At 46.1% G+C, this 27,222-nt stretch overlaps 2 protein-coding genes across 3 annotated transcripts in view; one reads left to right on the forward strand and one right to left on the reverse strand.

Moving 5' to 3' along the window:
• Positions 1 to 27,222, reverse strand: part of LPIN2 (lipin 2) — a 608,403-nt gene that overhangs the window by 136,070 nt on the left and 445,111 nt on the right. For both annotated transcript variants that reach the window (XM_078687465.1, XM_078687464.1), the window contains exons 15-16: positions 25,367 to 25,515; positions 4,868 to 4,954 (exon numbers count right to left, since the gene is read on the reverse strand). In XM_078687465.1, coding sequence (XP_078543591.1) covers positions 4,868 to 4,954; positions 25,367 to 25,515 — 236 coding nt within the window. The remainder of the gene's footprint in view (positions 1 to 4,867; positions 4,955 to 25,366; positions 25,516 to 27,222) is intronic.
• Positions 12,328 to 13,038, forward strand: LOC144826833 (uncharacterized). The gene has a single exon (XM_078685315.1). The coding sequence runs from the start codon at positions 12,328 to 12,330 to the stop codon at positions 13,036 to 13,038; it is 711 nt and encodes a 236-aa protein (XP_078541441.1).

Genomic DNA, 27,222 nt, shown 5'->3' on the forward strand with positions numbered 1-27,222 from the left:
AAGGTAATACTTTGCTTGGAGATGTGTGAATTGGAAGAATCACATCAGCAGTAGGTATGTCAGAATATAAAAGACATGATACTGGCACCAGAGGTGTTAAAGGTGCTGCGGTTGTCAAATTCTGAACCTCCACAGACAATAAATCATCATTGACGAGGATTACTGTGTTTTTTCAGGCAGGACAGGCTTTTCCAATTGAACCGTCAACGAGAATTCAGTGGATGGTGTTTTTGTTGGCGAAGTATGCTCCTTTGACATTGACGATATAGTCGATGAGCGCTTAGATGAATGCTTCGTCGACGGAGGAATAGGCTTCGATATCACGGACAACAATCTACATGTTACTATGGTCGTTGACACTGTCGGCGACGCCATTATCAAGGGCGATGCCACAGAAGAGAAGGTAGACGTCAATGACGATATTAAAGATGGAGAAACTTTCGTTTTTTCCACAGGAGGAGCTCCCGTCGTTGATGTAAGGGATTTACAAGACCTTTTGAGAGAAACCAGTTTTTCAGATGGTGTGGAACGTTCTGAAGGGACCTTAGGGGAAAGTCTATAATGCAGTTTCTCCCGAGGCTTTTTAGAAAGTCTATGTGTCACAGGATTGAATTTCTGAAGGCCCTTCTTGCATAGTATCTAAGAGGTTGTATTAACCCAACAACACACAAACACTATTGGTCTAGTCCTCCAACTACGAGTACACAGGAATCACACCGAAAAAGATACATTAAGTGAAATCAAACAACCTAGCATGTGTACTCGGGGTCAGTTGTATATCGAACTACACATATCTAGGGGGTTAGAAATAAGAAATGAATACAATTCCCTAACAACATGGTTAGCTAAATAGGGAAGTCAAGGATCTTCTTGACGCTCACAAAATGTCCCATAATCATTAGTATTCTTTTCAAATGTTTTTTTTTAATTTTTATTAATTTCTTTGTTGTCCATGAACAAAACTTAATTAATCACGAAGGAGGCTCCACAAGATACCTCTAATGTGGGAACACGAAATAAACCGCAAACCTAATAAGAATAAATAATGAAACAATTTTGCAAACAAATATTTAGAAAGAGACCGTATTGGGGATTTCAGACATCGCATGGGAATGCCCAAAGCAGTAAAAACTGAAGTTCGGTACTCGAAACCCCATTTTTTCGGAGTACGAAACTCCATTTCCCAACAGTGGGAACCAGACGCGGCCAAATGAAGCAGCAAGAAGCAGTGCGACAGTGCAGACCCACATCGGCAAACAACGCCCATGGCGGCGGTCTGAGCGGAGTCACCGAGGTAATCCAGCGGTGCTGGAATCTTGGACGAAGTAACTGATGGAATGAGTACGTGTGAGGGAACACGGGGGTTGTCCTTTCAGGGCACTGCCGGTTCCCATTGTGAGAGTGAGTAACTTGCTTACGACCTAACCAGCAGCCTGTATATATGCCGCACATGGAGAAAAGCGACATGCACCTCTTCTGCTTCTTCATAACTTTCAAAAATGCATCAGAGCTCAATGAAATCATTGACTGAGTGATAACATGAGTATGTGTGGGGGGACACGGTGGTGGTTCTTATGGTACACCGCCAGTCCCAAGCGTGGGGGTGAAAACTCTGTGTGTCACTGAACCAGCAGCACATATAGTTGCCGTGTAGGGGGCAAAATGATATGTCCCACTTCTGCTTCTCAATGATTTCTAAACATGTAAAAGCACAATGATAAGAGGTAACAGCGAGTGGGGATAGTTGCCAAAATGCTACCATTCGAGAGCTTCGCCAGGAAATGATTCACAAATATGAAAGAGCCTAGGTTTATCATTTTTTAACATCTCTATTCTCTCTCCTGAAGTGTTTGACTACAAGACGGCACCGCCTGCCTGAACCGTATGCCCCTTGAAAAGTAAAGCCAGTGGGTGAGCACTAGTGAGTCTAAGTTTCATTGACACAACATGGAGGTGATACAGAAAGAAATGCAGAGAACATGAACAGCACAGACAAACCACCCCTCTTAAGAATGAATCTGAACCTATCATACAGTTCACCACAAATTAGAGCACATAGTTGCATAGAATAAGATCACAAACCACAGCAACGAAAATAGTCACAGGATCAAAAACATTTCACTGATTTTGAAGCAAGATTCCGAGGGAAGATTGTTGCCAGATAGTAAATCACTAATCTAAGATATGTATAAAACACTATCAACGGTCCCATATTAAGAATGTATGAGACACAAATAAGAAGTCAGGATGGGTGAGTAGTAATATTGGTCTCTCTATCCCTCTCCTTTCTTAGAAAATCCACAGAAGACAAAACCAAGACAGGTGAGAGCATAAGGCCTCACGTATGACGTAAGGCATCGCGGCATTCAAGCACTTTAAAAATATTTCAGTCAGTCAGTCATTCAGTCAGTCTGCATGGTGTGCGTGCACAATAAAGCAGGGATACACTAAATATAGCCCTGACGAAGGCCCCAGACCCAAAGGGGCTCCTTGAGAGGGCCGTAACATGTTGCCACAGTAACAGGGATACAACTGAACAATTGAATTCGGTAAAACCCAACAAATTCACATTTATTATCCATACCCCAGGTTCCCTCCGAATAAAGCATAGCCTTTGGACATATCTTGAGGTATTTTAACATATCACTCATCTGGATCCCTGCTTATCCAGTTTTGCTTTATCTAAGAACTCCCATTCCATATATGGTTGAGTCCTCCTGGGCAGTATCACCTTATCTGGGTGTGGATAGGTGCCAATAATGAAGCATGTCACGCAAAGTGAGTGAGGTGTCTACTCCAATATCTTTGGATACCCCCATCTTTCAGGATAGTGCAGAGAGAGAACACAACATCCTGACCGAGTAAGAAGCCCAGAGTTCTTTGGGAGAACTTCTAAAGCAGCAGTTGCTTGTGTGTGATAGCATCGTAAACGGGAGAGTGCAACTGACCCGACTTTCTCTCGCTCTTCATAGTGTAAAATGCTCAACCTATTTCCCACAATGCTGACTCACAGAGTGGATGCTGTCACTCATGAAAGCTATCGTTTTGCAATGAATACCACCCCCTTTTCGGGGGTCAATATGCAATCAACGTGTTGTGAAAACAATTAAGTTTATTACAAAAAAAGGACAGAATGCGGCTGACAACGGTTCAGCACATAGATTCCTAGGTAAGGATAAACAATTAGAAAGTGTGTGCAACTGCTTCAGAGCTCGCCGCACTTACACTCCACTGGAGACCAGATAAGCAGATTTGTATAAGGAGGAATGTCCCCCAGAACAAAGTCAGTAAACTCCAAGAGTATCCAAAGTATCTTTTATTGTAGTTGAAGTTAAAAATTGGACATCAGCCAATGCGTTTCGTTCCACAGCTGGAACTTCATCAGGGCTTGACTATTTAAATCCCGATCCGATCAGCCTGTGCACTCGAGTTATTGTACTCCAAGGTCAAGTACAATAAAGAAAATCCTAAAATCGAAAGCGATAAATATAGTGTGCTTGTAAGTTCTGTAGAGTCCCGCAACCGCCCAAATTCATATATTTGCGATAGAGGCCAAAATAGCAGAGAGCAATAAATATGCTTTTAGATTCTGTAGTGTACCGCAACCATCCAACTTTGTAGCATCGCGGTGGTGGCACAAGTAGTGGCCCAAGTCCTCCACATCAAATGTAGCGCAGTGACAAAATAAAATAGATCTCTCTCAGCGTCCTATATTTCTGATAGCCAGTGTAACGGTCAGTGACCAGGTCAAAGCAGATGCCAGCAACAGTAATTCCTCATCCGGATTTTCAAAATGGATGAAAAATTACACTACAGAATCTACGAGCATTGTTATTATTGTGCTTGACCTTGGAGTACATTAACTTAAGTGCACAGGCTGATCGGATTGGGATTTAAATAGTCAAGCCCTGATGAAGTTCGAGCTGTGGAACCAAACGCGTTGGCTGATGTCCAATTTTTAACTTCAACTATATTAAAAGATAATTTGGATACTCTTAGTTTACTGACTTTGTTCTGGTGCATCTTCCCCCTTATTCAAAACAATTACGTTTATAAGCCGTTCAACCACTGCAAATTCATGGGTGAAGGAGGAACGCCTATTTTACACTTTTAGTCCTGAAAATTCACAATGAAAGGCAAAGTGTTAATATTTGCAACTTGCAATGTACCTTCGATATATTACAACTTTGGGTTTTACCAACACAAATTCTACAACTTTGTGAACTGAAAGCTTTGCGGCCACAGATTCCATTTGTACATCAAATCCAGGTAAGATAATACTGAATTAACTTTATTTTCATAGGAATTAAAATGAAATTGCCACAACCTACAGGCATTATGGGCACATGGCTTTTTCACGAAAAAATAAAAATTATTAAAGTTGCTAGCTCTTCTACCGCTGTGCTGTGGTAACATCATGGGATTCAACACCCCAGGATGGAAGCATCTGCTTTAAGCACAAACCACCTCTTGTAGTGTTCAGTAGACCTCAAGCTCTCCTGTTTGCACACTCATCTGAAATGTTACTTTCAGCTAAAAAAGATACTGTACTTGAACTGAAATAGGTCTGCTTTGTACTGAATAAAAAATATACATCTGAATAAACATGCTGTCAAAAGAATCCAATGAGCTCGAGAACATCCGACTCTAGCATAAGCCCCACCATATTACAAAATGAAGAATGGAACTAATCCTTAGCACTAACATTTGACAGGGTGAAATTACAGCTTACAATTAATTCTTGGTATTTAGAACACTAGAATTTTAACAACGTTTAATTCTCAAAGCAATTCAGCAGACCGTAAATCAATATTTTTTTACTTTGAAAATACATTTGATGTAAAAGTAGCATTTAGTGTACACATACTCATTAATAGAATGATAGAGCTTAGCTATTCCCTGGTGTGTCCAATCTTTTCCCAGCTGCGGAAGAATCTGCCCTAGTGCGTCAGATCTAAAAGAAAGAATGGCATTGTAAATGTTAAAAGAAAAAGTAGAGGTCCAGAGAGTGGGCAAACAACTGTTACTGTTTTTCTAAATAAAATGTATATAGGTGCAATCAAGAAACACAAGTTGCAAGCTTTCCTACAATAGCATTAACCATGTACAAGATGCATTTTTAGCAAAGGTGAAGAGGGTACAAGTTATAATGAATGATTCACACTGAGGAGCATGCTGCTTTCAAAGAGCTTTGTCGGCTTCCTTTCCCACTCACTGTTTGTGCTCACGTATTCTCAAAATGTAATTTTCCTATTATTTGGTGTAGTTTGAATTGTATGTACCCACACTCGAATTTAGTATGTAATAAAATGTATATGAGTATAGTCCTATCACACCAACATTGATATTATTATCCAGTTAGGTTAGTATTATATTACAAGGAAAGCACAGTAGTTGTAACACAATATTTTAATTATGGTATTTCTCTTCAAGTCCAGCCAACACGTGTTTCGTCGTATGGGGTCAGAACCCACGACTTCCTCAGGGCTAATGTAGCTCTGTATTTCTCTGTATGCCTTCTGGCTGGTTATAATTCCGACCCAGCCTAAAATCGGCTGGGTACACACTCCTGTTCTGTGCGTAAATAAAAACGATATTCCCAAATCATGTGCTTGATTTCTTTCAGTGTTATCCACCACAACTGTTGCGAGCTTTCAATATATCCTGCTTCGTACAGACTGATATTACAGTCTACTTGTCGATGCTGAGTACGCCATCATCTATGAATCCAACAGCGTCTGCCGGCAACTCGTTCTTCATTTGGAAGAACGGAGTTGCCGGCAGACGCTGTTGGATTCATAGATGATGCCGTACTCAGCATCGACAAGTAGACTGTAATATCAGTCTGTACGAAGCAGGATATCTTGAAAGCTCGCAACAGTTGTGGTGTATAACACTGAAAGAAATCAAGCACATGATTTGGGAATATCGTTTTTATTTACGCACAGAACAGGAGTGTGTACCCAGCCGATCTTAGGCTGGGTCGGAATTATAACCAGCCAGAAGGCATATAGAGAAATACAAAGCTACATTAGCCCTGAGGAAGTCGTGGGTTCTGACCCCATACGACGAAACACGTGTTGGCTGGACTTGAAGATAAATACCATATTTAAAATATTGTGTTACAACTACTGTACTTTCCTTGTAATATACTACTAACCTAACTGGATAATAATATCAATGTTGGTGTGATAGGACTATACTTGTTTATTGGTGATCCGTGGATCCATTTCAGAGGTTTTGAATGATTACCTCTCCCTAAGCACCCAACCAATCAATATTTGATTAGCAATCATATTTGCCGTGAAAACTGTGAGCGCCATTTAAACCCAGGGCCAATCATTCCCATTCTTTCTCATAAAATGTATATGGATGAAATAATTTGTATATTTAACAAGTTTAGGTGCTTTTATTGCATAAATTGCAGTGGAATACAAGCCTATACTTCACAGGCAACAATGATATATAAGAAATAATATTTCATGGCGCCCCATGAAATAGGGTTTCATCATCATACCTGCAGAGACCTCAACCCACTGTGCAAAGCTCTACCCTATACTAGACACTAGGATTATGCGGTAATATTAACAAACTTATATAGCAAGATTATGTAAATTATGCAGGCAAATGGTCAATTAAGTGGAACATTCTCTATTATTGTGTTCGTAGAACTGAGCTTAAAACACCATTCTTTTTGCGATATCTGTAAATTATGTGGAAAACGTAGTTAACACAATTATGCAGTAAACACTGTAGCCACAGAGTTGCATCATTCCATTGGCCATCACCATTGCCTTATCACCAATTTATTCATCAAAAACAAACCTATATGGCGACAGGAGCAGTGGTGATGGTAGGTATGGGTGGTGGTGGGTGGGGTCCCATCAGTGAAAATAAATGTGGCTGAATATTTTGAATGCATATATCTATATTGTATTTCTATAGACACAAATCTAGCCAAAAGGCAGAGAGCGCTGTAACGGGCCAAAGACAAGCGTAAGGTCAACGAGTGATAGGAGAGAGCGCTGTATTTTACACAGTTAATGCATTGGCATGTAGTGTTCTTTAAAGAGGCGAGTCTTCAACTATTTTCTAAACAGGAGTTGGGGTATTCTTTGTGGATACTAGATTGTAGTACCACATTCTGGGTCCATACATGGAAAAGTATTGCTGCCTTGTTTTTTTCCCTTTGTTACACTCCTAAGTCTGCAGTCTGACTGTATCTAGGCTGTGAGTATGCTGAAAACCACCAGAGATGGTGAGCGTGACTGCAAAATAAGCGGGGGTGCTGGTCACTATGGCTTGCATGTTATTTGGAGCAAGTGTAGTAATAAATGCACATTTAGGCATTACTACAATGCAAAGACAAATCTCATATCTGATCACAGTTGAGGCAAGTGACCCTGAATCCTTATACTCAAGAACTCAGTCTATGGGCCTATGCCAAGATATTATGCTCTGGTTCCACTTACAGGGAGAACCTGGTGAATGAAATCATGGTACGTCTCAAAACCCAGCTAGCATCATCAAAAAAACATTTGAGAATACTAACCGTTCGACTGCTTTCGATTGTTAGAGATGCAGGACTCTAACAATCGACCTCCCCCCATCCGAGCACTGTCTTTAAACTGAACAATGATAAACATGTACTTCTGTCAGCACTGATTTCCACTACTACTAATAATTACTGCTACTAAAGAACACATTTCCTAAGGAAATGCTAAAAGGTCTATGGTCACAACAATTTCTGGAATGTGGTCTGGGAGTTCTCTCAATTGGTGATTTCAAAGTATATTCAGGCTTCAAAGCTTTGTGATATTTAGATATGAAGAACCTCACTCAATAGCGATCAGGTCAAGGAGAGACTCCTTTTAAAAGCACAGTGAGTAAAGTTGAACTGCTAATGGATGTAGGAGGGATCATTTTTTCTTAAACCATTCTCATTTGTATATTCCCAGATGTGCATGTCAAGGTTTTTGTTGCGGAATTGCCAATTGTGCATCAGTTGCGATCAGGAAGTGGTGAATGTTCTCCACATGTGCTGAAATAACACAATTGACAGGGGGATTTCTGAGATTGATAGGGCAGTTAAAAGTAGCTTAGTGCAACAGATTAAGCTAATTCTGTTTGGATTTCTCAGATACGTAGAGACTCCATTTAACTTTTGTCTTATGTGTAACACTATAAAGTAAACTGCACTTAGACAGCAAAGCACCACAAAATCTTGAAGGGACCAGAAGGAAAAGCCATATCAATGATCAGCTTTCATGGTTTCATTATAGGTGACCAGGGAAGTTAGGTTGTGAATGTTCAGAGGGAGTAATTTCCAAACTTGTGGGAAAGCACAAACTTATTACCATTGGTCTTGCATCAAATTGTTGTTACTGCGAACATAACCCAGCGCTTAATTTGAGCCTGTGGTTTCGGGTGCTCGGCACCAGCACTTAATTGTCAACACCGGCGCTTATGGCAGTGTGCCATAAGGTGGTTCTGTTTGAGATGACAACAACAGTCAAATATGAATTCAGTTTTTTTCCCCTCCCGTCCCCGTGGAGCGCAGCACCGTGATCGGGGCTGGGGTATCCTTGCTGACCTCCTTGGTGCTTTCCTTAGGGTTTCCCAGTTCTTTCGCCTGTTTTGGCCCCGTGGAGCCATCCTGCACCCCGCTCTTGATCTTAGTAGCAATGCGGCTATTCTTGTGAAGCCATATTGAATTAATGCGACAAATGAAGCTGCCGGGTGTGATATCCACCGTGTTGTACCGCAATCCTGCTGCCTCACAACCGCGAGGAAATCCTGGCTTGTAGGGGTCCACAGGATCCTTCTCAGCTTGACATCCTACACCGGAGAGGAAGGAGGAAGATCTGCGGCTTTGTGCTACGGCCCGTCAGCGGCCATCTTGCCGTTCCACAGCACCGCTTAAACGTCAACTATGAATTCAGAATATATTACAAATGACTATTACCTGCAGCTCAAGCCATTCTTATAGCTTTGAGGGCCTAGAATAGTCGGAATAGTCACACTTGTAGGAGCGGGATGGTTAGTAGTTGTGATGTTATTATCATTGGCAGAGCAGACAGGGGCAATGTGTGGGCAAGCTGCAGTGGCCTCCTGAGGAGAGCCCTGGAACTTGATTTTTTACAAAATAAGCACCGACGTAACCTATTCCTCTGACTGAATGGTTCAGTGCAGCTGAAGAGACTATTTTGCCCTCAATGTACTAAGACCCCTGATTGTGATGTTTCCTGAATCTCAACAACCATTTCAAAGTAAACTCTGCACTCAATCGCCAGCCACTGAAGCTCGCAAGCTTTATTCTTATAAAATCAAGTGGTGAAATGTTCTATACCAATTACAACCGCCATACGTTGGAGGCAAACAAAAACTGCCATGTGTCCTGCCAAGCTCAAGTTTCCAACAGATGAAAGGCCCCACAACCAATATAGGCATATCAACTTCAGTGACAAGCAGCACAAAGAAAATTGGATGAATCATGAAGAAAGCCCTCTGGAAAGCAGCACTTTTTTGGGAATGAAGGCTTAGATCCAGGTTCCAGAGGTCACCCATATATTTTTACCTTGAGTACAAAGCCTCTCTCCCCCTCTCTTCCTTTTTTGATTGTCACCACAATCTGGTGCCTCCTTGTGACATCTTTGGAGCTCACTCCCCGGTGCTAGATCCCTCTTGGGTTTGAGTTCGAGCCGACTTCCTTCCCCCACCCTTTGGAGTTTAAACTGATTACTGCCCTGGTAGCAGCGGGACAGTGCCACCAAATGTGGAATCAGACTCCTACTGTGCTCCCTGTTGTGGGTGTAGAGAACTGAAGTGGTGACAGTCTACTCCTGTGCCCCATCTCTGCTTCTGCAGCGTGTCCCGACTGCAAAGTTGTGTCCTGAGTAAACTGAGCAGTGTGTACACCTCGTGGGGCCTCACTTGTACTACCCTGAGTATTTCCATATACCGCCAGTCTCCTTACTCCTCTTACAGACTGACGGTTGTTATGCCTGAGAATGGGCCGCACTAGAGCTCAGGCTGTGAAGGCTCATGGCCCCACCCACTCTCGGTCTACCCCAGAGTGCTCCTACACAATAGCGCCTGTGGACTGTAAACCCCCTACACTGGCTGCCCCTCCTTTGCAAGAGATCCGAGACCCTAGAACGGCTATTGAACAAAGACTTGGCGCAATTACTACTGATCTACTTAGAGATGATCATCGTAAATTGGATGACAGGTTCAAGTCCAATGAAATGACAGTCTCCTCACAGACGCCCTGGCAGACAGAACAGTCCTCTATCGCTGCCCAACTCAGTCAGCAGGTTGCTATGCTTCATGAACGGGTGGAGAACGCTGAGGGTGCGAGCAAGTCAAAATAATGTTTAAATTACAAGTACGTCGGAAGGAGTTGAGGGTCCTAATGCCACCCAGTACATGGAGGACTGGCTGTGGAGTGCAGTGGCACGAGCTGGCTTGGCTGAAGCGGTCAAGAAGTGCACAGAGTCCCAGCGAGATGATCATACCCGGGTGGGCCGCCAGGCCCGGTCTCGTCATGCATACTGAATTTCAAGGACCGGGATGTGATCATCCTGTGCACCAGGGAGAATGACCACATCACAGTGGACAACTTGCGGATCTCGTTTTTCCTGGATGACAAGCTCGCAGTTCAGCGACCGCATTCCTCCTACGAAAGCGGTCAAGCAACAGTTGAGCACAATGGGCTTGATGTCATCTCCTCATATTGCCTGCCTAGCTTAAGGTGCTCCATGATCAGCGTGCTCTCTTTATAGGTCTCGCCTGAACCAGCAAGCATGGGCTGCTCTGCGAGTCTTCTAGTAAGGGCTTTAAACTCTGAACACACGCTCATGCGTGTGCTTTTTTTTGCTTTCTCGCTGTTGGCCTTTGCGTGTGTCTTTCTAAGAAAGACAGCACGCAGTTGGCCAAAGGCGGGTGAATGACCCGCCTTCTCTCTCCCCTGGACTAGGGAGCTCGGGAGCGAGCAGCAGCGCCATCTGTTTCCAATTATCGCGTCTGCGTCTCGCGGTAATTGGAAACAGACGTGGTTGCGCTGGCACGAGTGAACGTGGCGCTTTCACTTTCACTGCCGACCTGGCACGCGCGACCGAGCTTGTTTTTAGATGGTCGCTGCAAGAAGTAAATCTCTGCTCGGACGATCTTACTAGCTTTAGATGGGAGGTAGTTCACTATACAAACACTTCTACGCCAAGTTGCCTCTAACGACAATACTTCTTCTCACCTTTCGAATACAGGAACTTTCAGACCCATCTCACAGCCACAAGGTGTGCGCCAAAGCATCGAGTATGCTCGTTCTGATTACACCATTCACCCTAACACGAAAATTCCAGCCAATCCGCGCACCAATCACAGGTTCTGGGCGATCATCCAATCCCACTAATTTTATAAGCAAATCACCAATCACTCTCTAGGTTGCTGCGCTTACCAACATTTTTAAAGTGCAGTTTATATTCAACCCAACCTAACACAAAATTGTTTTGGGGAAACATTATTGTCCGAGAAGTTGTAAATCATGCATTTTAGAGAGATGCTGCAGCAAACTACGAATTTGCAAGTGAAATGATCTACAATATACATCAAGAAAGTACATTTTCACCAAACAAACTATATTCAGTTTTTATTATTCTGAAACAAATTAAAAAGTATTTCTAAGGTATTTTTTGACAAAGCTGATTCCCCATACATGTCCCTAATAAGAAGTGTACGATTCAACATGGCCGCCATATGGTAACTTTCTTGAAAATAGTTGCGGAACACATTCACACTTTTATTAGAATTGATTTGGCTGGATTTAACGGCCATTTTTAAATTAGACGCCTCTCACAGCACCCCACGTAAGATTCTTAGTCAAGAGGACTTAGTCAATGTTTTGGACTAGACTGTTGGATTTTTGAAGCAACTTTGTCAAACATGTTAGCCAATAATAATAATATATTGCACAAGCATTAAGAAAATCAGAGACTTATTACCGGTCATTCTTTATTTTGTATTGCTTGTTTAATAATAAAAGTTGGTTTTTTATCAGTAAATGGTGTCATTTCTGGGAACGTTCTGGAAAAAATATACATTTATCTACCATGAGCATTCAAGTGGAAGGGAACCGCTCTAGTCAAAGATGGAAGTGTCGTTTTTGTCACCCCATCGAACAGTGCATACTAAAACGGACGGACATCTTAACCGCTACGCGTTTCTCTTATAATTGGCATGTTACGGCTAAAGTCGCTAGCGATATTAAAGTGTGGTTGCCTTTCGTTTTTCATAGACAAGGTTGTGAGTCACGTGGAGAGATCCGCCAATATGTTCTTATGCTTACGTCCGAGAGACCGGAAGCACAAAAGACGTTTAAAAATGTTACTCGAAAGATTCAGACTGAGGCAGTTCTGTGCCTCGTTTCCTTGTGAGTATATACGGTTTCAGGAGAAGAGCACCTGTGCGTTAGGTGGTGCGGCTTTTAGGCACGAACATAGGGCTGCTACTGTCACTGCTGACAATGACGATGCTGTTGCTTGGAGATTTAACACCTATCTTCTAAGTACGAGCAAAAGGTTGACAGCTCGGCATTATCATCATATTCCTCCTATCAGTGGCAACCATGACCTGGGGGCCCAGAGAATTAACATCTTTTTAAGCACAGACACTGGACTTGCATTCAGTCATCACTATCTACATATTGCCAGCCAAGGCACTGGATCTGGGAGGCTGAACACTCCCTCGCGGCTCACAATAAATGAACGCACACCCTGGCATGCCTATCTCATGGTGGGGCACCAGTTCATCTGTTATTTCAGAGCTGTAACTGTTAACGCACATAATACTGCTTTTACTTATAACCACATGCATTATTTGTCAAGAACGGGCTCCAAAGGAACTTGCAGCATGTCACAGTCAGAAGGAACATGTTGGAACTGTCAAAATCATGTGCATTTGGAAATATTTTTCTGTCCCACTTGCAATGCCATTCAGCCTCCAGACCAATCCAAGGATTACTTTCAGATAATGAACAGGTGAGACCACTGATGTGCCCAGTATGTATGCCAAATTGTTAGCATTTTATTTGCGAATCATAGTTTTCTTGGTCTGATATTAACAATGATAAGAACTGTACAAAATATTGGAATTGGTTGTATATGTTGCCTGGTGGATTAGGCAGCTGCCAGCATACGCATGACATGCGAAACGTAAATAAAGAACAAATAAAAATATTGTCATGTCCGTCAGAAAATGTTTCCTATAACACTTGGGTCATGTCTAAAGAGATACAATTATAAATTGTAATCCTAAAAGATTGACCCAAGTTTATTACAAGCTATAAGAAATCCGTTGGCCACCTCGACTAGTGGGTAATGTATGTAAGGCTATCAAATTTTTTCTGAAACAAATATAATTTCGTACACTAAACCAATAAGCGTATTAAGATCTCAGGTACCTAAAAAGTGCAGTGTGGTAACATGCAAGGAGTCCTGCACGTGGGTTGAATACGTTTTGTTTGGCCGCATCTCTCCCATCCCATCAAACCAGTCATATTTCTTTTTCTCCGATGTCTTTATTCTTACAGTGTTTACTTTGTCCAAGGGGTTCCCTGAAAGGGGGAAACGAACTGTAAAATAGTTTTTTTGGCTCCACCTTATGACTCTCCAGAGTTTGTTACTTCTCCTTATTCCGAGATACCTCCTTCAGTTTTGCTTTTGGTGTGTATCTGTCTCAATTTTCAGACTTCTTAAAGTAAAGAAGCCACATTTGCAGTTATGTCTGGAATTGTTCATACAACAGGAACATCATTTTTGTACACTCTTGCTTTCCCTTCACCTTTTTAGTGGTTCCAATAGACTGCATTTCACTTTGGTGTGTTACTGATAGACCTACTCATGTTCCCTCTATCACATTCACTTGTATCATCTGACATGCCTGCCAATCTTTTCTGAGTTGGATTCAGCCTAATGTCATATTTCCTTTGCCAAATGCTGCAGGGGGTGATGACAGCTACAGCACTCGTTGCAGTTTCTCAAACACCACAAGTAGGAGCTTTTTTTGCACGTGTCTCAACTGCATTTCTACTTGTGGTAAACTAATTGTATTATGCCTGTTAGAACACCCCCAACACCCTCCCTGCCGTTATCTGTGAAACGGCTTAAAATATACAATTCATAACCGCATGTTAATATGAGCTCTTCGAGAAAGACAGTACATGGCACTTCACAGCATTTCCAATGCTTTGTGTTAAGTGGACACAGCTCACGGTCACTTTCCCTGTCGTAAGTGCATATATAGGCCACAGAGTTCGGCAGATGGTAAACTGTCTTTGAAAGGGTCTGCATTTGGAGGCCAGCGGACACCTCGCACCACGTATGGACACAGGAGTTAAGCAGAGTCAGCAGTCACCTTTCACACCCTCTTATCTCCCCTGCCCTCACAGTCAACCTCCTAAATACAGAAATTCATCTCCCAGCCTGTATGATTTCTGAAAGTTTTTTTCCAGATGTTCTAGGAGTTAGACCATTGGTTCCCAAACTTTTTGGAACCATAACCCAATTTTTAGAACAACTAACATTCACAACCCACCTACCTTTGAATGAACATGAGGAGGGGTGATTGTTTTAACGTAACTAAAGCATCATGTGTTGGCACATTGTCATTTACAACAAGCATTGGCACAGCCAATTGGTCTCGCCCTTGGGACCTTATAAGGATTTTGTTATGCAGCACAATACCCTTGGTGCAACAACATCAACTGTTGCATGGCTAAACACTTATAAGGTCCCAAAGGCAAGACCTATTTGCTATGCCAATGCTTGTTTGATATGCCAGAGGCAGTGCATTGGATGGAGTAGCATTTTTCCAATTCCAGTAGATCTGATGCCCCATGGCAATTGGTGCCTAAGGCTCAGTGGTCAACTCAGAAGCGACGCAGAGCTCCTGGTCCTCATGATTTGTCCTGTGTAGCTCCCTATCCGCAGCAGGCCTCAGAAGGCCAGACGGCTCTGCACTTGTATCAGCGACTTCTCTCCGAGACAAGCATCTGCAAATTAGTTCCAGTTCTTCTCTATGGACTCCGATTCCTCTGGCAGTATGGCACTTTTCGCTTCAGTCATGACACAAACTGCCAATTACATTCTTGGATGACTTTTGTGAGCATCAATGACGGGAGTGGGGGGGGTACACTGCTGTGTTCTATGGCACAGATTATGTGATACCTTCTCTGAAGTTGCAGCCATGGGCATTGTGGAGGACCCCATTGAGTAGGCACAATGATATTCCTATTGACACTGACAGGATATGGAACTACAATGCCTACATGAGGACTCTGGTGGCATCTGTTAGATAATGCTACGGCTGTCGCTATATCGGTTTCCCATATTGTATACAATTATTGTTTTCACTCCATTCTGATGTTCTGGATTCTGGGGCTCTGGGTCTGGGTGGGTACTGCTGCCTAGATGGTGCTCTCTTTAAACCATTGGCTATATGGCTGGTTCACTGCTATGCACCCCAAAAGTGAATGCACATTTTATTATTCTGTTCTAATGCTTTTCTTACAGTTTTAGTCATACAATCTTCGCTGGACCTTGCATTCGGGGTTTCTTCTAGGTTACAGGCCATCGTCACATGTTATACGCACCTTTGGTACTATGGTGTGCTGGGTGGGGTGAGGTTCTACCCGTCTAATTGAATCTTATAATGCTGGCTGCTGACAGTAACTATAACTTGTAACTTCGGGGGCATGGGATCAGTACAGAAGAAATATAGAATACTAGCGCAACTGCACCGTCGTAAGGCACATTTAGTTTATTTGCAAGAGACTCATCTTACTACCCCTGAGGCCCTTAAAATGCGCAAAAAATGGAAGGGTCAGTTGTTTCATACCTCTTTTTTTGCCTTTGCAATGGGTGTGGCACTTTGGTTGCGAGTAGGGGTCTCTTTCGCTGTTTTAGAGAATAGAATTGATGAACATGGCTGTTATGTTCTCATTAGAGCCATCTTGAAATGGCACAGTGGTAGTGCTTGGTAGTAATTATGCACTCAATTTGTAGCAAAATGTTTTTTTGGCACACTAATCAAAGGTCCTCACAGACTGGCCACATTATCCCTGGGTCATAGGAGGGGATTTTAATGCAGTCTTAGATATCAATTTGAATCGCACCCACCCTCCTCTCCCAGGCTAAATCTGACAAGCCAGGGCTTTGCAGCAATAAGTTCAGGGGTGAACCCTGTCCGATATATAGCGCAATCATAATAATGGTATGCTCAAATACTCATTCTATTCGCGCCGACATAAACTGCATGCAGGCCTTGATAGGGTAAATTGCACCACATCTCTCCAGGCAAATGTTACTCATGTGACATACCTCTGTAAAACTCTATCGGATCATAATCCCCTAGTGCTCACATTATCTTACCAGATATCATGGATGTGGCCTGTGGTCTATACCCAATGGTTGGTTGCTTTTCGTTAGATCTCCGGCAGGCCTTCAAAACTCTTATCTGGGACGTAATGTTTGCTCCCTTAACATGCTTTGGTTTTCATCCCTCCAATCGGAGGTGGATTAAATTACTGTACACTCATCCCACTGCATCGGATAGGGCACGGCCAGATATAGCCTCCCCATATCCAGTGTTCTGTTACACTGGACCTGGTTGAACACTTTGACCGCTGCTATTTGTTCTGGCACTGGTGTCTCTGGCCCAGCAGCTTAGGCAGGATGCACAGGGATGGGGTACTCCCCAGGGTCCCGGGATGCATGCAGTATCATTATATGCAGAGGATATGGTATTGTTTGTATGGGATTGATGTGCGGACCTTGTTGGGATCTCTCGGCTGCTTTCCTCGTTTGGGAATTTCATCTGGCCTCTGACTTTAACTTTGGTAAATCCTATGCTTTTTCTTCTGCGTACACTTACGATGAGCCAGCCCTGCCTTTTTGGGATGTCAATATTCAAATGGCACCCCCGAGATTCTGTTATTTAAGCATACAAATATACCATGAAGCATAGGATTTGTTGGATGGGAATCTCTCTAAAACTATCATGTGCCTCAAATCAGCTTTATGGGGTCTCCACACGTCTTCGGGTACCCTCACAGCAATTAATCTATGTCCCTGGGTGCAGGGAGGAGTAACGGAAATTTGTTTGCTCTTTGAATCAGGCCCCCCATGATTTTGTCAGTACTCGTGGTCTGCCAGAAACACTCTTTTTAACACTCCAGCATTATTCGTTATGTTCAACATTGGGCGCTGTGTGGTTCTGAACCGGATAGACACAAATTCATACAAGCAATGCAGGTTATGGATTATGGCAACCACCTGACTCGCTGATTATATTGTGGTCTGCATGCACACCTGATGGTTTCCTAAGCTCCCAGCAGACCAAGTGGGAGGAGGACCTCACACGAGGTCTCCATAATAAAGAACAAGCCTTCCTTATTGAATGCCCCACTTTATTCTTCCACAACTCCCACTTTAAGTTCAGTTTTCTATCTTACACAGGGGCCTCCTTCTCGTCACAGAGGCTACACTCTGTGTTCCCCACTGTGTCCTCTACCTGCCCCAGTTGCAAATGTGCTGCATATGTTATGGGCCTGTCCATTGTTATCTTATTAGGCGGCTTTCCGAATCACTTTGTCAGAGTTGACTGAGCTGGACCACTGACACAGTGGAACAATGCATTCTAGGATTATACCCAATGCCTAAGGGTCCCAGAATGGCACGCGTTCTGCCAATTTTTCGATTTTATTGGCAAAACGCCTCCTCAGGAGATAATGGGAATCCCCAGTGGCACCCCCTTGGCCCCCAATGGTGGAAGAAGTCCTGAGGTCGGGAGAGGCTGAAAGTGGTGCCTTGCCTAGGGAGGAGTACTAAGGTTTGCAGAAGAGGCCCGTAGCTATGGAATGAGATGTACCAATTTAATTTTTTAAGGCTCTGGAGATTGCTGATGGCTAGCCTTGCACATAGTGGGTTTTATTCATTGTATGTTCTGTCCTCCATTGTCTGGTACCACTGCTCTGCTCCAGTTTGGGATATCCCTATGCTACGCTGTTACATTTCCGAAGGAAGCCTTACGGCTTGACATGTTGCACAAGTTACTACTTGTGTAACGATATATCTGTAAGAGACATTAGTTAGTGATAGATTCCTTACCTTAGACTATCCCCAGGTGTCAGACTGGATCTGGAAAATTTTGCGTAGCAATACCCCTGCGCGCCGGCAGGCGTCGTCCGCGGCTCCGCGTCATTAGCGCCGGAATGACGTCGCCGGAGTACTTAGACGCCGCCCATGCGCGTTGACGTCAGTTCTGATACACAGCTTTTCCACGCCAGATACGCAGAGCCATGATAGAACCAACACTGGTGCCATGAAACTAGGGCCCTGAAAGGGGATGACCTTAACCCTAGATATCGTTTCGCAGAACGGGGATAACGGGTGCGTTGGTAAGGAATCTATCACTAACTAATGTCTCTTACAGATATATCGTTACACAAGTAGTAACTTGTGCATCTGAAAGAGACACGTTAGTGATAGATTCCTTACCTTAGAATAGATACCCCAGCAATACCAACCCCGGTGGTGGGTCTGTGAACCAATAATCACACCAGAAAGTCCTGGAGGACAGAACGCCCAAAGAAGCCATCCCTCCGGACTTGGCTGTCCAGGCAGTAGTGTCTTGCAAACGTGTGCAGCGAGGCCCACGTAGCTGCCTGGCAAATGTCCTGCAAGGGCACTCCCCGGCCCAGGGCAGTGGTAGTCGCCGTGGCCAGAGTGGAATGAGCCCTCAGTCCAACAGGGGGCTCCTTCTTAGCCAAGGAGTAACATGCCTGGATACACAAGATGATCCACCGGGAGATGGTCAACTTGTGCACCGCCTTTCCCTTCTTAGCGCCCACGTAACCAACAAAGAGTTGGTCATCCACCCGGAACTGGCGTGTGCGATCCAGAAAGTAAGAGAGTGCACGTTTTGGGTCCAGGCGGTGGAGCCTCTCTTCCTCTTTCCAAGGGATGCGGAGGCGGAAAGAACGTGGGCAAAGTAATAGACTGCCCGAAGTGGAAGGCCGTGACAACCTTGGGCAGGAAAGAAGGTCTTGTCCGCAACACAACCTTGTCCGGATGAACAGAGAGGAAAGGAGGTGTGGAAGAAAGAGCCTGGAGCTCACTCACTCTCCTGGCAGAGGTGATGGCAACCAGGAAAGCAGTCTTCAAAGTAAGAAGACGGAGAGGACAGTTATGGAGCGGCTCAAAGGGAGCACACATGAGGTAAGTAAGAACAAGGTTCAAGTCCCACTGGGGCATCACGAAAGGAACAGGAGGGAACATGTGTGTGATGCCCTTCAAAAACCTATTTACAATAGGGGACTTGAACAAAGAAGGCTGATCAGGTAGCCTTAAGAAGGCGGAAAGGGCAGAAAGGTAGCCCTTGATAGTGCCCAGAGCAGAGCCCTGCTGGGCAAGAGAAAGAAGGAAGAGGAGAACCTCAGAAAGGGGTGCAGAGAGTGGATCCACAGCCTTTGCTGTGCACCATGCCGCAAATCTGTTCCACCTGCAGGCGTATACCGACTTTGTGGAGGGACGCCTGGCTGCCAGAATGACATTACAGACTTCAGGAGGCAAGTCAAATGGCCTCAACGGCCGCCGCTCAATCTCCAAGCTTGTAGGTGGAGACTGGACAGGTTCGGGTGGAGGACGGTCCCCTGCTGCTGCGACAGAAGGTCCTCCCGAAGAGGCAGACTAATCGGGGGATCGACTGCTGAGTAGCTCGGGACACCAGTATCTTCGTGCCCAGTTCGGAGCCACAAGGATCACCTGGGCCCGGTCGCGCCTGATCTTCTTCAGCACTCTGGGCAGAAGTGGTATAGGCGGAAAGGCGTACAAATAGACCGCAACCCCACTCGCGACGAAAAGCGTTTCCGAGCGAGTGCCGCCTTGGAATTTCCAACGCGCAGAACTGATGACATTGCGCGTTCTCTTCTGTGGCGAATAGATCTAACCAAGGCTCTCCCCACTGCTGAAAGAGGCCTTGCGCCACGTCCAAGTTCAGATGCCAGTCGTGATCCATCATGCACCGACGGCTGAGTTCGTCCGCCCTGGCATTCAGAGAACTTGCCAGGTGTTGAACCACCAGGGTCACGCCCTGATGTTCCAGCCACTGCCAGAGGCGCAGAGCCTCCTGGCATAGGGTCCACGACCCCACCCCGCCCTGTTTGTTGCAGTACCACAAGGTGGTGGTGTTGTCCGTGAACACCTGCACTACACTCCCCCGGACAGAGGGGAGGAATGCCTTCAGTGCTTGACGGATCGCCCTCAGCTCCAAAAGGTTGATGTGGAGCCGGGTCTCCGCCGGAGACCAGAGGCCTCTGATCTCCGCCTCTCCCATGTGGCCTCCCCAGCCCTGGAGGGACGCGTCCGTCACAACCACGTGCTCCGGGTGGGGTAGGGAGAGGGATCTGCCACTGACAAATCGCGGTCCGTGAGCCACCACTGCATCTGTCTTGCAGTGCCCTCCGAGATCAAGACGTGATCGGACAAGTTGCCCTGATGCTGGGCCCACTGAAACTTCAGGTCCCACTGCAGAGCCCGCATCCGCCACCTGGCATGATGCACCAGAAGGATGCAGGAGGCCATCAGCCCCAGAAGCTGCAGCGTCAACTTGACCGAGACTCGGGATAAAGGCTGAAAAATCGGAATCAGAGCCTCAATATACCGAACCCGCTGTTCGGGAGGATAAACCCGAAACTGCGCAGAGTCTAGAACCGCTCCGATGAAGAGGAGCTTCTGAGAGGGACACAGGTGTGACTTCGGCACGTTGATGGAGAACCCCAGCAAGTGCAGGAGGTCGGCCGTAGTCTGGAGGTGGCTGACGACTGTCTGGGGCGAGTCCGCCTTCAACAACCAGTCGTCGAGGTAGGGGAAGACTGACACCCCTAACCTGCGCAGATGAGCTGCACCACCGCCATCACCTTCGTGAACACCCGTGGGGGGCTGGTAAGGCCGAAGGGGAGCATGGTAAACTGAAAGTGCTAGTGGCCTACCGTGAACCGCAGGTAACGCCGGTGGGCCGGCAGGACGGGGATGTGAAAATAAGCGTCCTGCAAGTCCAACGCTACCATCCAGTCTCCGGGGTCCAGGGCAGCTAAGACCTGAGCCAAAGTCAGCATCTTGAACTTCTCCTTCCAGAGGAAGCTGTTGACGTTCCATAGGTCCAAGATAGGGCGTAGGCCCCCTCTGCCCTTATTGAGTACCGGAAAGTAGTGGGAGTAACAACCACACCCTACTTCTGGCCCAGGAACGCGCTCGATGGCCCCCTTGGCCAAGAGAGCCGTGAATTCCTCTTGCAGAAGTTGCAAGTGATCCCCCGACGCGCGGTGAAATTGCGGTGGCAAGGCTGGAGGGGTCGCCTCGAAGGGGAGGGAGTAGCCCCTTCGGACGATTTGCAGCACCCACCTGTCCGACATGACAGTGCGCCAGTGGAAGAGATGATGGCGAACCCTGCCACCCACTGGCATCACATGGGCCTGAAAACACGGACTAGGAAGGTTTTGAGGCAGGTGCTGCGGGGGGAGGTGTGGACTGGCCTCGCCGTGGTCCCCGACCGCCGCTACGACGGTTTCCACGGCCGCCACCGCGCTGTTGAACATTCTGCGGTGCGTGGCTGGCGGCACGTGTGGGGGCGCCCCTTCCGTGGCTACGAAAGGAGCGAAAGGCACCCGATTGCTGACGTGTGGCCGAGATGCTCAAGGACTTGGCCGTAGCCCTGGAGTCCTTAAAACGCTCAAGCGCATGGTCTGCCTTGTCGCCAAAGAGGCGACGGCCATCGAACGGCATGTCCAGAAGAGTGGCCTGGACATCGGCTCAAAAGTTGGCGGACCTCAACCAGGCGTGGCGTCGAACCGCCACCGTCGTTGCCATCGCCCTGCCCAGTGAGTCCGTGGTATCCAGCCCACACCGGATGGAATATCGCGCTGCATCTCGACCCTCCGCAAGGGCTTGGGCGAGTTTGGCCCGGACCTCCTCCGGACATTGTGGCAGCACGTCCGTGACCGTGTCCCACAGAGTGTGGGTGTAGCGGCCCAAGAGGCATGCGGTATTGACAGACCGCATCGGGCGGAGCCGTCGGGAATGCGGTCTGGGAAGTAGAGGCCTGGATGACCAGGCTCTCGGGGGTGGGATGGGTGGACAAAAAGCAAGGGTCGCCCGGGGCCGGGCGGTAGCGTCTGGCCACGTTCCTATCCACAGGCGGACCTGTGGCGAGCTTGGACCAAGTGCCCACAAGAACGTCACACAAGGCCTCATTAAACGGCAGCAGAGGCTCAGTGGAGCTTGCCTGCGGTTTAAGGACCTCAGTGAGGAGGTTAATCCTCACGGCCGCGACGGGGGAGCTCAAGGTGTAAGGCCTTGGCCGCCCGCGTCAACACTACACTGTAAGCAGCCCCCTCCTCCGTAGCCACGGTGGCCTCCCCAAGCTCATATGTCCAGTCCTCTTGAGACTGGCTCTCTTGTGCCAGAGGGTCCACAGACCCCTCCCAATCACCCTCGTCACCCATCTCCTGTAGATCAGGGTTAACAGACGGGGCCTCCTCATGGAAATAAAAATCGTCCAAAGGCCGTCGGAAGCGGCGCCAGAGTCGGACAGAAGGGAAGACTGGGGACGGCGTCCACAGTGGGCGCGGGAGGTGACACCCGCGGGGGTGGCGCCGGTGAGGTCGTGAGGTCGACCGGCGACAACCCGGATCCGGAAGCGGGACTGAAGTCGCCGCCGGGGCCGAAGACCCCGACGGCGTCGGGGCCGAAGCACCCGATCCGCTAGGGCCTCCAGCCGGGGCCGCTGGGCCCGAAGGCGCCATGGGACCCGGCTGAGAAGGGAGGGACCTCATGGCCATGAGGTACCGCTCGACCTACTCTGGTGACGCGCCCTGCCCAGGGACCCGAAGGTGTGGGGCAGGCGGCGACGCCTGCGACTCAGTCGGAGCCGCGTGTGTGGTGTCACCCGAACCCCCGGCCGCATCGTGCGAGCGTCGGGGTGGGTCGGAGGAACGATAACGTCTCTCCGACCTCTCATGCCTCTTACCTGAGGACTTGGATCCTGACGACCGATGTCCACTCCCGGAGCTGCGAGGACTCCGACCCCGCGACCTGTCCCTTGACCTCCTGTGGGACCGGGACCTGGAGCGGCACGGGGTCGACTGCCGGAGCTCGAGTCGCTTGCGGGACCGCTCTCGCCTAGCCTTCGACGTCAGGGCCCGGCAGTCGGAGCAGGTGCGGTCGTCGTGGTCGAGGCCTAAACACTTGAGGCACCGGCGATGGGGGTCGGTAACCGACATCAGTCGGTCGCACTTGGAACAGGGTTTAAACCCGGGCATCCCTACCAGCACCGTCGGAGTCGAAGACTCGAGAAGAGAAATGATCAAAAGATCAAAAAAGTTTAGTCAAAAAGTGACTAAGGGGTAGAGCTTCTCCGGATCTGCGCTCGCTGGCGCGGAAAAAAGAAGAACTGACGTCAGCGCGCATGGGCGGTGTCTAAGTACTCCAACGTCATTCCGGCGCTAACGACGCAGACGACGGACGCGGACGACGCCTGCCGGCGCGCAGGGGTATTGCTCCGCAAAATTTGCCGGATCCGGTCTGACGCCTGGGGATATTCTAAGGTAAGGAATCTAAGGTAAGGAATCTATCACTAACGTGTCTCTTTCAGATACTCACGACACTTTAAGCTATTGATGCCCGTTCTCGGTGGATTAGATGGTCCCTTTGATCATGTGCCCACAAGTATAACTCCATCCAGTTGTGCTATGTCTGTGTACAGATGAATATCATCATGATGCAGAATTCAGGGAGGGGGTGGGGGTGAATGCATTGGTCTACAGATTATTCGGATTGTAATCCCATAGACCATGTGTATGGGGGAGTCGTTTTCCACAACATTCTTGATACCTGGATTGTAATTATCGAATATCTTTTCTTTTTCTTAGCTTGAAGATTGGGAATTCTTTATATCGCTATACAGTGGCACATGTCAGTATGCAAAAATTCAATATAGTTTGTGTTTAAAAAAAAAAAAAGACTTAAGCACGAAGTACGCCAAATAGCCAAAAAAGGGCTCAGCACTGGGTGAAATAGTCTCAGCATTTAAGCAGTTAAATATACCCACATCTTAGATCTAAAATGCAAGTTAAGTTAAATGCTAGCATATAGCATTGTGTTTTCAAACACTTACTTTGCAAATGCTTATATTCTGTGGCTTATTTTATAAAGAGCTATTGCAAATTAGTGCTATCACACTGGAGAACAGCACAAATGATTGCAAAAACAAGTAACAGCGTATAGTTATCATCCAGCACAGATAAGGAGTGCTCGCTCCTAGAGCCCACTAAAACAGTAATGTGACGCATGTGTTTTGATCAGAAAAACCAGAGCATTCAAACTGCACACAGACTTGCTTGTGAATACTTGTGTGCCTTTTGCTATACAACTGATGTACTAATCGGTCACATAAAAAAAGATATATTAGCAGGAAGTTGAAAACACAGCTGCTTGATTAATAATAACGTGACAGTAAGAATCTTAAAACACCTGCTAATGGCTGTGAACGTAGCAAAGGAGGCCTGCAAGGGTCAGTATACCCCTGCCGCTGCCTTTCCTACCTGGAAGCTGAATTTTAAAAAGATGCTTGTGTTTCTTAAAGGGACAGTTTCTACTTTAAAAAAGTTTCACAGTAAGGAGTCACTAGTGGTTTTTGTGGTGGTGGTGGTGGGGGGTGGGGGGTGTCAGGGGCGAGTTGAAGAGATGGGGCATGCAGTCGATCACTGTCTGCTCCCTCACAAAACCACCAACAACGATCATCACTAAAGGTAAAGCTGTCTCACAAGAAGTACTTCCACAATGCAAATTAGTTACTTTAACAGCTTGGGTGTCGGCAAACGTCGAATGGCTTGTGACTACAATTTCAGTTTCAAAACATTGATACATATATTTGAGACTCGTAAATAGGAAGAGTGGCCCGCTTTAACACCCCCAATTATTTGCAATTTGAAACAAATCACAAAAGACATTTTTCGAGTTGGAAAGACTGGTCTCACAAAATGGCTTTTATACATTGTGCAAGGGTATTCTGCAGTCACAAGACCTGTGATTATGCAAATTGTAGGGTTTTAGACAGCAAAATACCTACGTACATCTGGCCTGTAGAAAGTTTGTTACAACGCCGAACGTGGGGAGTGACGTGGACACAGGAGACCCATATTTCTGGATTGTCTTTCATGTTGTTAAATTCATGGGGTGTCATGTAAGATCACCTTCACAATGACTAGACAGTGGGGGTTGATATTCGACAACACAGAATACTTTGTATCACTCACTTGGTTATTGTTCCATCAATGTCTGAAATAATGACTTTGTCATTCCAATTCCACAAGTAGATGGTCCCCATGCAACGGGAAGTTCCTTGATACTGGGTGGTAATACTGAACACAACATCATTTGGGCCATCTCTCAATTTTAGCTTTTCCTATAAAGAACAAAAGAAACAAACATCACTCTAAGTTCAATTAAATATGAACTGTCCTTGTACAGGTGATTAGTACACTCAAACACTGTTGAATGGTACAAAATATCACAAGAAGCCTTTTTTATCCTTCTGTATATAGAAAGCAGTTTACTTCATAGGTTTACATTTGTTTAACCATCCATTCTACAGGCACAGTCCAAAACAATTTCAAATAAATAGTCTGCTTTATCACAGCCAAATTTCAGCAATGTTAATCATCCATGAAGATAGGTAATGAATATGGGCTTTACGAATATGCTGCTATCGTGCAAGCAATCATCTTAATTGCAAGTGACGGTCCAAGTGAAATTGCCTGCAGGGAAGTAAACACCTCCCCTACCGGTCTTTCAAAGGCTGACAAAATGATGGGAAATAAAAAGTTAAGCTAGTTCTTAGCAGACCAGTAGACCAACTCATCATTGGCTGTCTTACTTCACAGGTAGGATACTTTAACTGCTCTGCGTTGATGGGTTGTAGCAGTTGGTGGAATAGGTCAACTAAAATGCTATTTGTGATAAATCAAAGCTAAACAATTTGGAGCCAGACTGCCTAAAAACAAATCTTTGCTTACATGTAAATATATTGATGAAACTCAATCATTAACTTCATGTATGGAGTTGAAGGTTTAATATAAATCTTAATATTTACAGGGTATCTGGTGAGCTAGTTTTTATACGTTTATGACCAATCTGGACCATTCCCAACCATCCAATAGGTAATGGAAGGACTTGGTGAACAGGAGCCAAAAGCAGCCACTGAATAAAAGTCATGATTTTGTAATCAAAAGCTACCTCAGTACAAATAATTAGGCTAGTTTATTGGTGTTGCAATAATTTGGAGGTTCATAATAGAACATCAATGAATATAACTGTTTCCTACAGAGATTTCTCAAAAAGGAGAAAGTTTAGGTTTCACGTTTGCTGGATGATAATGATGGCAACTGATACCTGCCCACTGTAACCGGTGCTTGCGGTTATACCATATGCAATTAAAGTTTCAGGCTGCGCTCAAGTTTACTTTAAAAGATCTTGCATAAGGTTTTAAAAAAATTCTGAGTCTAAATCTCTTCATTAAAGTCCTTGATAATTACCTACAAATCTCCAATCCTGCTGAAGACACAGTGAAGCTTTTGGGAGACCTACTACAATAAACGTATTCTTTACATACATCAGATGGAGAGATCTAGACATATGCTTCTGGGATTACACATACTGCATAATAAAAACATTTAGTTCTAGAACAAATGTTGCACCAGGCGCTTGGTGGCGCCGGACTGGAATGGCTGCCCTGGTGTAGAGCTCCAGCCGGGCGATTTTTAATCCATAACCCCCATCCTGCCAACAAATATCCTCCCAAGTCATCGCCAAAAGCTCCGGGAGGGCCTCCGGAGGCTGCAGTGCGATTTTAGAGCCGAAACTCTAGAGTCTGAGGCAGGAGCGCGCCGGGGAGAGCCGCAGCGGGAGAAGCGAGTGGCACGCACTGGAGGGCAGTGACGGCTGAGGAGGTCACGCGAGGCTGCGGAGGCCTTCGCGCGGTCCTGCTGACGTTGCTGGGCTGTGCCTGGAACTTCCACACTTTGCCCCGAGGACGGCCTGATCTCGGGAGCAGGCATAGAGGCGGCACTGTGGTCACCCCCCCCCTCCCCCCGAGGCTAGGAGCGGCACATCA

Source organism: Lissotriton helveticus, chromosome 4_1, assembly GCF_964261635.1.
Source record: "Lissotriton helveticus chromosome 4_1, aLisHel1.1, whole genome shotgun sequence".
NCBI classification, from domain to species: domain Eukaryota; kingdom Metazoa; phylum Chordata; class Amphibia; order Caudata; family Salamandridae; genus Lissotriton; species Lissotriton helveticus.